The sequence below is a fragment of the Elephas maximus genome, chromosome 15 (genome assembly GCF_024166365.1).
Source record: "Elephas maximus indicus isolate mEleMax1 chromosome 15, mEleMax1 primary haplotype, whole genome shotgun sequence".
NCBI classification, from domain to species: Eukaryota; Metazoa; Chordata; class Mammalia; order Proboscidea; family Elephantidae; genus Elephas; species Elephas maximus.
In genome coordinates this window covers 50,796,358-50,809,417 of record NC_064833.1, presented here as the reverse complement: position 1 = coordinate 50,809,417, position 13,060 = coordinate 50,796,358, and the positions used below count along the sequence as shown (strand labels likewise).

The window sequence follows — 13,060 nt, the reverse complement described above, 5'->3', positions numbered from 1 at the left end:
TCTTAAGCGCTTCAGAGAAACGAAACACAGCGTGCGTGATCTGGTAGTCAGAGGGTTGAAACAAAGTTCTAGAGCTGATTGTGTTATTGGTTTCTCAACTCTGGGGTTCTTGGAGCTTGCTCTGCTACAGATTTGGAGACATTAAATTTTATTTCTCATGAGTGTTGCAAACCACGTTGAACTTGATGGAAAAGGTAGTATAAAAGCAAAGGATTTTAAAACCAAGTTGTCATTTTCTTTAAAAAAAAAAAAAAAACACCCCATTTTATTATCATTAACAATAGTAAAGAGTGTCATTTTCCCTTATCCTGCATAGCTGCACAGACAGGCTGCCATTACAGTGCCTTTCTGGAACCAGCTGAGGGCCTTGTCCTTCTGCAGGCAAAACGCCCTCTTGGGCTTTTCCTCTGACAGATGGAAAGAGAGCCCTGCTCAGGTTTACTTTGGAGACTTTCTTTATTGCCTGTTGAACAGAAACAGATGTATTACACAGTAAGAACGTCCAGACTTTTAAAAGAGGATTCAGAACTATGAACAGAGCTTTCTACAGCACCGAAAATCAATTCCAATTCGCTTGTCTATACCCCTAGCCAATGTATTATGTTTCCTCAAAAGATTTTTACAGGGAAAGTAATATTTTAAGTCTGAGCAACTAGAAAAGAATATGAACCAATCTAATTTCTGTAGAGGAGGGATATTTATAGCAACAAAAATGCCAATAGTTTTCTTTTGTATGTTTGCTTTTTCACTTATTCAACTCGCTTATCAGTTGACTTATGTATATAAATGATGCTATAATGAGAAAACCACACTTGGGAAGATCTGAAGAACTAGGTTTAGGTCATATATTTCTGTAGCTAGTTTTACGACCTTGGGCAAGTAATTTAATTGCTCTGGACTTCAGCTTTCTCATCTCTAAAGGAAAAATTTTGAGTAGATGAACTTCAAAGGCCTTATAGCTGTAACACGTCATTATTTCACAATTTAGTTAGCTTATCTCTTCTTGGAGTCCAAAGGAATTGTATAATTATATAATCTAAGGCATTCAATTGTCAAAATATGTCAGAAAAATGAACGAAAGCTTTCACCAAAAAAATAGGATTGCAGAGTATGTAGGTCCAAGCTGTTACACAGCTGATTCTAGTTGCCCCTGTTCTGGCTGTGTGAACTGACACTCTATTACAGTTTCAGCAAACCAATAAAACTTCTCCTGTTGCCTGAATTTTACAAGTTCTATTATTATTAAGGATTAGGTTTAAAATGTCAGCTTTTCAAAAAAGCTTTTATATACTTCAGGTATTTTCTGCTACTGTATCTGCAATTGTTGTTTTTGTTATTAGGTGCCATCAAGACAGTTCCTACTCATAGTAACCCTTTGCACAATACTGCCCAGTCCTGTACCATCCTCACAATTGTTGCTGTGTTTGAGCCCCTTGCTGCAGCCACTGTGTCAGTCCATCTCATTGAGGGTCTTCCTCTGTTTGCTGATCCTCTACTTTACCAAGTATGATGTCCTTCTCCAGGGACTGGTCCTTCCTGATAACCTGTCCAAAGTATGGGAGACAATGTCTTGCCATTGTCCCTTCTAAGGAGCGTTTTGCAATACACAACTCCAATATCTTTAATCTTTCTCTCTCTATTTATGGCATTTTCTGTCTTAATTTTGTGGTTGTATCTAATACCTCCTTGTAGACTAAGATATCCATAAGGGTAGAATTTGTGGCTGATCCATTTTTTCATCTTTCACAGCAACTAAGTGATATTCACATGTATTTGTTACTGGGTAAATATAAGTATAGATAGAGATGGAGACAGAGATATGCATGCACTCACACATGTATATGTTTATAGAATGAAAATAAAATTTTCTTAATTTTAATACTAGGTTTTGATTACATAAAATATTCTTAAAATAAGCTATCTGATTATAGATCCATTGAAACCCATTGCTGACTCAGAGCGACCCTATAGGACAGACTAGAACTGCCGCATATGGTTTCCAAGGAGTGGCTGGTGGGTTCGAACTGCTAACCTTTTGATTAGCAGCCAAACTCTTAACCACTACGCCACCAGGCTCAGGTCTTAAGAAATTAAATTTTAATTTGTATGGTCACAGTAGTTGTGACACTTGATTTAGATGAGCTTCAAAAAAATGAATTGATACATGGCTTCTGATAAGTGGTGTCTTCTGTACAATGGACTTATTCTTGTGTTTCATTCATATATTTTGTTTTTTAGATTACGTAGTCTTTTGTATTTGACCATGAATTATAACCAACTAGCCAGCATTCCTAAAGAACTTTGTTTACTTGAGAATCTCTCTGAACTTCACCTTAACTACAATCAGCTCATTTGCATACCTGGAGAGATTAAGTTCTTGAAGAAGCTCCAGAAGCTCCTTCTGGCCAGGAACAACATTGAAGGTTTGCCAGAGGTAAGCAAAACATAGACCCAAAGTTTCTTTTGTTGGGGAGAAACTGATTAAAAAATGATGGGCATAGTTGTAGAATAGATTCGGGTGCCTGAGTTAAAGCCTTTGAGTACCCAGGACTTGATTTCCCTCAGATTATATGTAGTCAATTCCCAAATTCTTTTGAGAAAGGAGGATTATAACTTGTATTGTTCTACATAGCTAGGCCTGCCAGGTTTAGCAAATAAAAGTACAGGATACTCACTTAAATATGAATTTCAGATAACAATTATATCCCAAATATTAATTGGGACATACTTCTACAAAAGAGTATTTATCGTTTATCTGAAATCTAAATTTGAGTGTCTTGTATTTTATCTGACAACTCTTTATACAGCATAAAATAGATGTGCATTTTGGCTTTGGAATATGTGCTAGATATTTTCCATTTTTCCTCCGTATCTACTCTCCATCTTACTCCAACTTGCTCTGTGCCCAGGAGACTGACATCAGTGAGTTCCTCTGTCCTCTGACTTCCTCTTTGACATGGTCAATGGAAGGCACTAGCAGGAAGTGAAAGGGCAAGAGAGGAGTCATTATCAGATGGTGTTCCCTGATACCCTCCCTGGCAGGATGTTGAGGGATGGCTGCATGTCTTTCTTAAAGGCCACAACTAATGTCAGGTGGTTCTCTTATGGACAATTCCTCCCTCCCCTTGCCTTTTTAGACCAAGGCAGAAACAACATCCTGCTGTTCCTAGCTTCTAGTAACCTAGTGGATTTAGGGAATCTTACCCTGCCACACTTTTATAAATAGTGCCTTTATTAAACTCTCCTCAAATTTTCTAGTTTGAGTATACTGTTTCCTGCTCAGAACCTGTCTGGTTTAACTTCCTTCTTCATGCAAATTAAATTCATTAGATAGAAGGGAAAGCATGTGTCTTAGTTATCTAATGCTGCTATAACAGAAATACCACAAGTGCGTGGCTTTAACAAAGAGAAATTTATTCTCTCACAGTCTAGTAGGTCACAAGTCCAAATTCAGGGTGTCAGATCCAGGGGAAGGCTTCCTGTCCCTGTTGGCTCTGGAGGAAGGTCCTTGTCCTCAATCTTCCCATGGTCAAGGAGCTTCTTAGGCACAGGGACCCCAGGTCCAAAGGACAGTCTCTGTTCCCAGTGCTGCTTTCTTGGTGGTATGAGGTCCCTAACTCTCTGCTTGCTTCCGTTTTATCTCGTGAGAGACAAAAGATGGTGCAGACCACACCCCAGAGAGGTGACCTGAGTAACGGTGGTGTTACAATCCCACCTTAATCCTCTCAGCATAAAATTACATTCACAAAATGGAGGACAGCCACACAATACTGGGAATCATGGCCTAACCAAGTTGATACACACATTTTTGGGGGGGCATAATTCAATCCATGACAGCATGCCATAAAGTAAATTGAGGAATAAAAAAAGAAGCAAACTGATATTAGTAGCCATACGAATGGGGGAAAAATGACTTGGAATATCTCTAGTGTTTCATTTTTCTCTCAAAAAAATGTCTTAATATCTGGATACTGTGAGAAGAAAATGTACTGGGAGTCTGAAAGTCTCTGTAGCTGACTCAATACTAGGAAGAGTCAGTAAAAGACCACATGGGTTATAAGAAGAGGATACATGTGTAAGTCCCCTTCAAGGACTTACTGCCTGGTTGTAGGGAATGCTGGAGGCAGTCAGCCTCCACTGTTAGCTCTTTTAGGGTCTGCCTCAGCTGTCAATAGCCTCCTTCCTTGCCCAAGGTCACACTTTCCCTAGAGCATTCCATATCCTGTGACTGAACAAGGCAAGGATATAAAGGACTGGCCATTTCTCTGTAATGCAAGACAACCTGGATGGGCAAGTCCCATTCCAGAGCTCCCCACTCTACTGGGTCTGCATCACATGTCAAATTTACCTTCTGCCCAATCCTGCTTCATGGCTCTCCCTTTCATAGGATTGGATCTCTTATTAACGTCCAGTACCCCAATTAGATAAAGGCAGCCTTGGTAGGTTTTATCTCTTTTACAAGGAAAGGATTTTGTTAGCACAGTGCTAAGTATGAGATAGATGAATAATAAATGCTCATGGAATTGTCAATACAGACAACTTTTCAGGGTTACATCTGTTTTCTGTTGCTGAAAGTTCTTACTATTTTAGATAGTGCAGTGGTTAAGCACTGGGCTGCTAACCAAAATGTTGGGTGTTCAAACCTACCAGCGCATCATGGAAGAAAGATGTGACAGTCTGCTTCCCAAAAGATTACAGCCTTGGAAACAGTATGGGGCAGTTCCACTCTGTTCTATAGGGTTGCTATGAGTAGGAATCAACTCGAAGGCGAAGGATTTTTAATATCTATTGAGTGCTCACTAAGTATTAGCTCCTAGTAAGCACTTTCCAGTTAGTAACTCGTTTAATCTATTCAACAACCTTATGAAGTAGGGGCTTCTATTAACAATTCATTTTACAAATGGGGAAATTAAAGTAGAAAGAGATAAAGAAATTTTCCCATAACTACATAGCTCACGTCAGAAGTGGGATTTGAGCCCAGAAGTAGTCTAACTCTGAGCCATCATATTATATGGGAGTGGTCAGAGGAAATGTAGAATTCAAAGAATCTGATAATCCTGGATATAGCAATCTCCTTGGGGAAGATGCATTGAGGATGATCAGGTAATTAAAAAAGCTGGTCGCCTCCATCAAGTTTGCACTTAAAAGGAACATTTATGATTCTAAGTATTAGATTTTAAAAAATACCTCTGTTTCTTTTGTTTTCTGACATAGGGAATTTGTGATCTTACAAGTCTAAGAATCCTAGACATAGCTGGAAATATTGTTCAGATTTTTCCACCTCAAGTAAGTAGAGTCAATTTTCTCTTACAATTGAAAAATAATTTTGTTTATGCCATTGGGAATAGAAATATGGGAAACCAGAAAAACCCGTAATAATTGAAACCTTGAATTATAGAAATGGCTAAAAAATTTGCTTTGTTCTGGAATTCCAAAACCTGCTCTTCCCCATTTGTCCCCTTGTGTTCTTGTTTGAACTAAGTGAACTCTGATTTGCTATCACAATACTTTAATATAGCAGTTATGATTAATTTTTTTTTGTTACACGCTGCTTTTGGTCACCTCAGACTTCTGGCAAATACTATTTTCCAGAGCACAAAATTTTATTCCTTGTAATGAATGCAAAGATAACACTTCTGTTAGTTGTTTTTAAGCCATAAGCATTGAAAAACATACTTCTTTGACTTTGCTTAATTTCAAATAACTGAGAAGCAGCTGGTCTTGGCAAAGTCTGATTTTTTGGGAAAGACATGACAGTTTTTCATGTTGGATCTTAAAATCTGAGCGAGTATGTTTGTACCAGGGCTTTGACCTGGTTAGTGTGGTTTGAACCCCTGCTGAGAATTTGCATTTCTAACAAGTTCCCAGGTGATGCTAATGCTGCTGGGAAGGGACCAATTCTGAGAACCACTAGTACAGCCCAAGCAAAAAAACCAAACCCGTTGCCTTTGAGTTGATTCTGACTCATAGTGACTCCATAGGACAGAGCAGAACTACCCCATAGGGTTTCCAAGGAGAGGCTGATGGACCTGAACTGCTGACCTTTTCGTTAGCAGCTGAGCTGTTAACCACTGTGCCATCAAGGCTCCACTAGTAAAGCAGTGATTTTCAAAATTTATTATACATAAGAATCACCTGGGAATCTTGTGAAAGTGTAGATTCAGTATATCTGGGGGTGGAAATGCAATTTCTCAGCAGGGGTTTGAACCAGAATGAAGTCTGTTTTGTACATGCGAAGTGGTAATTAAAAGCCTATCAATCCAGAAGATAATAAATGGTTGCTGATACATTATTTTTTTCTGTTCTGTGACTTCTAAATTAAGGTTTCAGATATTTTGATCCACTAGAACAAGATTTTATATCGATGATGGTTCAAACATGAAAGCTGAGTGTAATGTCTGTGTTTTAGAAAAAGTATATCATTTTGAAAATTTAGTAACAATTGGGTGTTGTTAATACTGGCCTGGTAAACTCTACAAGATTATAGTCATCTTGTACATCTTAGTTTAACCCTTTTTGCCTGGTGATTCCTTCCCTGACCTTCAAAGCAGCCTTCAGATCCCACCTCTTCCATGATAACATTGTGCCAAACACTGGAGTAATTCTTTCCACATTTGTCTTGTCACTGGACTGCAAGATTCCAAAGACAAGGAATATTCTTTTTGCCCCCATTCCTGAAGTATCTTGAATTTCAACTCAATAAACACTTGTTAAAATGAATAAATCTAAATAATGCTTTTCAATTACATTTAATATCCACGTTGGCAGCACCATTAATAAACTGTGTCTTCTACAAAGTGATCCTGTACTTACAATTTTGATAAAACACCATTACTTCAGGTATATGAATTTAGGTTAACTTTGACAGGATCTGAAGTAGTTTGCCTTTGTAGTATTTATTTCAAAAGTCTCTAATAAACAGCCTGACATAGCATATTCTATGAACTCATCATAGCTTTAGTCCAGTTGGTTCAATTAATTTTTTTGCATGTTTGATAGTTGGGGCAACTGATGGGGCAAGTGATGAGCATAGAGAATAAAACTCTGACCCCAGGTCATGCTCAGATTATCAGTAATAGAGAGTAAGTTTCAAAGTAATGGTAGTGAACTTTAAAACCAACCAACTAGGCCATGCTTTCTAGGAAGAAGAATAGCATAGAAATGAAAAACATGAACTTCAGGGTTATAGACACATAAATTTAAAATCCTCGTTTTCTTGTTTACTAACTTTGTAATCTCGAGTAAGTTTCTTAACTTTTCAGTCTCTGTTTCCTCATCTGTAAATAGGGGACATTACTGCCATTAACCTCATAAGGTTGTTAAATCAGATAATGATTATAAAGCAATTTGTATAGTCAATGTTCAGTGAATGGAAACTATTATTATTATATGTTTTTATATAGTATATGTCAATAAAAACCAAGCCCACTGTCATCCAGTTGATTCTGACTCACAGCAACCCTATAGGACAGAGTAGAACTGCCCCATAGGGTTTCCAGGGAGAGCCTGGTGGACCCAAACTGGAACTGCCAGTCCTTTGGTTAGCAGCCACGCTCTTGACCACTGAGCCACCAGAGCTCCGATATACTAACAGCACTACATAATTATAGTGATCATCCACTGTCTACTGGGGTTACATGTTTTCAAAACTTCTTATGAAAAATTTCAATCATATATAAAAATAAAGGACAGACTAAAATGCAACTGTATGTACCCATTATCCAGAAGTATACTCTTAATCAAATATTTTAAATTGTATTCTGTGAAAGTATCTTGAATTAGTTTATTTTATTGCCTCATGGGTACTCTTTTTTTTTTTTTTTAGTAGTCTTTATTTAAGAGTGTGTTGTTATTTTATGGCCTGCAATTTTGTGTGCTATTTGGAAAATGCAGTATTTCACAGTAGTATATTTTTTATTATTCACGTAGATTTTGAATATTTTTAACTGAAATTTTGCCAGGATTTTTGTTTAATAATATACATTAAGTGGAAATGTGCAGTAAGACAATGGAATTATTATAAATATTTGTCATATGCATTGAATCAGAAGAGTTTCTGAATTATTTGATTAGTAAGAAAAATGTCATGATGATTATAAAGTGAATTAGTTGTTTTAGAAATGCATTGATTCTTTTATTATCATGTAGTCAGATCTTAAATTGGGATTTTACTGTCTTATGTATTTTTTTCCTTGAACTTAAACTTTTAATTTATAAAAAATATACAAATTATACATTCTGCTTGCAATTTCAAGCAATATAGAAATGCAGAATAAAAGTAAAGTCGCCATTCAAAAGCTTCTCCATCTGTGTCTTTTAAAAATGTCTATTAAAACATTTTTCACACTGTATCTAGATTGGTTTCATTTCCTTCATTCTATTTAACTTCCCAGTAAGAGGTTTTTAAAAATTTTCTTTAAGGAATTATTATCCAGGTATTCAGGAAGTGTCATCAATAGTAGAAAGATTAGTAGAGAGGAAGCAAAATCCTGGGGCTGACCTCTTGATCTGATATATCTTTACACAATTCTAGTACATTCTCAGTGCCTCAGATAAAATTATTTGGAATCAAATTTCTAAGACATGCCTTTTTTTTTTTTTTCATTTTAACAGCTTGCAAAATGTCCTGTGCTTCTTGGATGAGTAGTTAAAATTTATTTTAAGATAACTTTTAACTTTCCATTCATTTAACTCTCTTGTCTTTATATATCCTTTTGTAAATGCCATTTTTCTGATTATAGAAGTAAATCATTCATTGTGGAGAATCTTGGAAATAAGTCAATATTTTGCTGTTGTTAGGTGCCATTGAGTCCGTTCGACTCATTAAAAAAAAAACAGAACGAAACACTGCCCGGTCCTGTGTCATCCTCATAATCGTTGCAGCCTCTGTGTCAATCCTTCTCTTTGTGGGTCTTCCTCTTTTTTGCTGACCCTCTGCTTTACCAAACAATAATATCCTTCTCCAGGGATTGATCTCTCCTGATAACATGTCCAAATTATGTGAAACATAGCCTCGCCATCCTTGCTTCTAAGGAGCACTCTGACTTACTTCTTCTGAGACAGATTTGTTTGTTCTTTTGGCAGTCCATGGTATGTATAATCAATATTCTTCTCCAACACCACAATTCAAGGGCATCAATTCTTCTTCTGTCTTCCTTATTCATCGCCCAGCTTTCACATGCATATGAGGGATTGAAAACACCATGGCTTTGGTCAGGTGCACCTTAGTCTTCAAGGTGACATCTTTGCTTTTGAACACTTTAAAGAGACCTTTTGCAGCGGATTTGCCCAATGCAATGTGTCTTTTGATTTCTTGACTGCTGTTCCGTTGGGTGTTGTTTGTAGATCCAACTAAAATGAAATCCTTGACAACTTCAATCTTTTCTCCATTTATCATGATGTTGCTTATTGATCCAGTTGAGAGGATTTTTCTTTCTTTATGTTGAGGTGCAATCCATACTGAAGGCTGTGGTCTTTGATCTTCATCAGTGAGTGCTTCAAGTCCTCTTCACTTTCAGCAAGCAAGATTGTGTCATCTGCATAACGCATGTTGTTAATGAGCCTTCCTGTAATCCTGATGCCCCGTTCTTCTTCATATAGTCTAGCTTCTCTTATTATTTGCTCAACATACAGATTGAATAGGTATATGAAGGAATACAATCCTGATGCACATCTTTCTTGACTTTAAATCACCTAGTATTCCTTTGTTCTGTTTGAATGACTGCCTCTTGATCTATGTACAGATTCCTTATGAGCACTCTTCCCATTCTTCGAAATGTTATTCATAATATGTTATGCTCCATACAGTCAAATGCCTTTGCATAGTCAACAAAACACAGGTAAACATCTTTCAGGTATTCTCTGCTTTCAGCCAGGGTCCATCTGACTTCAGCAATGATATCCCTTGTTCCATGTTGTCTTCTGAATCTGGCTTGAATTTCTGGCAGTTCCCTGTCCATATACTGCTGCAGCCACTTTTGAATGACCTTCTGCAAAATTTTACTTGCGTGTGATATTAATGATATTGTTCGATAATTTCTGCATTGGGTTGAATCGACTTTCTCTGGAATAGGCATAAATATGCATCTCTTCCAGTCAGTTGGCCAGGTAGCTGTCTTCCAAATTTCTTGGCATAGACAAGTGAGCCCTTCCAGTGCTGCATCCATTTGTTGAAAACTCTCAATTGATATTCCATTAAAAAAAAATAGTGTTTGTCTCTGGATAGTAAACTTAAAGGCGTCTTACATTTTGCTAAGTCAATATAGACAAAACAAAATGTAAGGCGCCTTTAAGTTTACTACCCAGAGATGAACACCATCTTTTTTTTTCTTTAAACATCTCATATTTATATTCACACTTTCAAAATGACAAAATTGATAGTGTACAGTATATAGAAGTATGAATCTTTTCTTTTAACATTATATTTTGAACATTATTCGTTAAACAAATACTCTTCAAACAGGTAATTTTTTAAAAAATTATTTATTGTGCTTTAGGTGAAAGTTTACAGCTCAAATTAATTTCTCCTACCAAAATGTGTACATACATTGTTATGTGACCCTAGTTGCAATACCTATAATGTGACAGCACACTCCCCCTTTCCACCCCGGGTTTCCTGTGTCCATCCAAGAACTCCTGTCCCTTTCTGCCTTCTCATCTTGCCTCCAGACAGGAGCTGCCCATTTAGTCTCATGTATCTACTTGAACTAAGAAGGACACTCTTCACGGATATTACTTTATCAAATGTAATTTTTAATGACTGGATGTTCTTCTACCTTTTCTTTATCATCTGTTTACTTTTTCTTACATTTTTGTTTATTGCTGCCATTGAACTTGGGTTTTTGAATAAATAAGTCTCTGAGGAAAAGGATGATCTGAAATGAAATGACTTTTATTTGAATCTTTTTGGGAGAGTTACCATTTTTGAAATATCCCCTGTGGTAGACAGTGGACAATGTATGGAAACACTGCCAGCTGTTCAGGTAGTACAGAAAATCATGAGACTTGAGTAGAACAATGAGCTTTAGTACCTCCCTGTAAAATAAATGTAATTTTTTATGTGATGCATACATCACATTTAAATTCAATAAACATTTATCGAGTGCCTTCTCTGTGCCAAGTTCTCTTCTAAGTGCTGGGCATGAAGATTTGAAGAATTCCTTCCCTCAGGGAATACTGAGAAGGCAGTTAAACAAATATAGATACTGCCCTGCAGAAACTTCGGAGTTCCTGTTTGGAGAGAGCTGTAGAAATTGAAATGGACCCTGCAGAGATCATAAGAAAGATAAATAAAGATATTTAAATTTAAGAAATATAAAGAAACTCATTAATTAGATTGGAAAGAGAAGGGAAGGGTCTGATAGATGGTAATTTTATTGTCACATTTTAAATATGAAGGGGGAAAGTGACCAGTTGCTTTCATAACCTTTGATGATGAGAAAACAACATGTTGGTGTTATTTGCTACAGAAGAGCTTTAGATAAGATAACATAGCGGGCTTTTAGGTGGGAAAAGTTTACCGACATTTTTCGGTAGATTCTAAAAGAAACAGTAGAAAACTCAGCCTCTGAAGTAGTTATGACTCAGTTGTTTTAACAGGGAGAGAAGTAAATTATGAATTTTTTAGTTCCCTTGAAAAAAAATTTTTTTTTTTTTTAACTTTTAAGCAGCAGTCTTCTTTCTCTTGTTCCTCTTTCCCTCAGGCATCCAGTTATTTTTCAAAGTGTAATCATTTGAAGAAAGAGTTGAGTTGACAAAAGTGAGAAAAAGTTTTAATGATTATCACCAGGGGGCATCATGAGGTTTGTCTTTGATGTGAAATTTATAACAAAATACCATATATAAGACATTGCAGCTGTAACAGAAAACTTCATGTTTCTGTAACACTCTTGGTCAGAATCCTTCATTAGAAATACACCTAACAACCTGAACTATCACGACTGCTTTACAGATTGAGAAATGTTATTAAAAGTTAGCTTTCTGAAGTAATACTTTGCGGTTATTTAGTAATTTTCAAGCTTGCAAAGCAATTTTGTGTGTTATGAAATTTGTTTAATATTCAATAGTCCTTTGAAGAAGACAGACTGGGTATCATTATTCCTGTTTTGAGCTGAGGCTACTGAGACTCTGGGGAAGTTATTTGCCTAAAGCAGCTGTTCTCAAACTTGAGTGTGCATCAGAATCACATGGAGGGCTTGTTAAAGCCCAGGCTGTTGAATCCCACACCGAGAATTTCAGATGCGGAGGTTGGGAAGCACAGAAATTTGCATTTCTGTTACAACCTCAAGTGATGCTATTCCTGTATGTCCAGGGTCCACGTTTGTAAGAGCCACTGGCCTGAAGTATCAAGCAGGGCTAGAGCTTGAACTTGCACTCAAGGCTTTTGGCTACAAGTCCAGGCTTCCTCCCATATTATCACACTGCTTCTGAGAGAAAAAATAACTAAAGAATCCATTCTTTGTCTCCAGAGTGATAGGCAGGGGCAGTCACTGTTATGCTATACAAATAAGTAAGATTTCATTTATCTTACTGGGAGTTTGGGTTCTGAGAATTTAACTGTGTCCTTGACAAAAAATGATACTCAAGGAACATTCCTTGAACAATAGAGTTCTTGTGTACTCTGAAAAATACTTCACACAGAAACTAGGATTATGGTATACATACACAAGGGCTACCTATAAAGTTGCAGTCTGAGTTTTGTATGTGGCTTAACCAAGTTAGTCTTAATTTTCTTTGGTCATGTTCTGTATGTACCTGATGCAATAAGCCATTGGTATAACTTCTTAAACATGTATTCAACAGCCAATGTACACACTGGAGACATTTTTAGCATTTTATTTTGGAGAAAGTTTGTGGAGGACAAATCTTCGCCATATTGCTTCTTATTGTGTCTGAGCTTTGTCTTCATAAAACTCCTCATTTACGTTGAGCAGTTGTAGTTTGGATGTGAAACCGAAATTTTGTTAAAACATTTCCAAGGACACAAATAAGAGAATGTAACTGGAATAAATGTGATAGCATGTGGGAAAGTGCTTTGCTGAGAGTAGGCACTCAAAAGAAG

The 13,060-nt window shown here is 36.7% G+C and overlaps 1 protein-coding gene across 2 annotated transcripts in view; it reads left to right on the top strand.

Moving 5' to 3' along the window:
* The window catches only part of LRRC69 (leucine rich repeat containing 69), an 86,207-nt gene that overhangs the window by 16,540 nt on the left and 56,607 nt on the right, over positions 1 to 13,060 (top strand). The window contains exons 4-5 of one of the 2 annotated variants that reach the window (XM_049854515.1): positions 2,239 to 2,434; positions 5,215 to 5,286. The exons of the other annotated variant lie outside the window; for it this stretch is intronic. Coding sequence (XP_049710472.1) covers positions 2,239 to 2,434; positions 5,215 to 5,286 — 268 coding nt within the window. The remainder of the gene's footprint in view (positions 1 to 2,238; positions 2,435 to 5,214; positions 5,287 to 13,060) is intronic. 2 annotated transcript variants of the gene reach the window in all.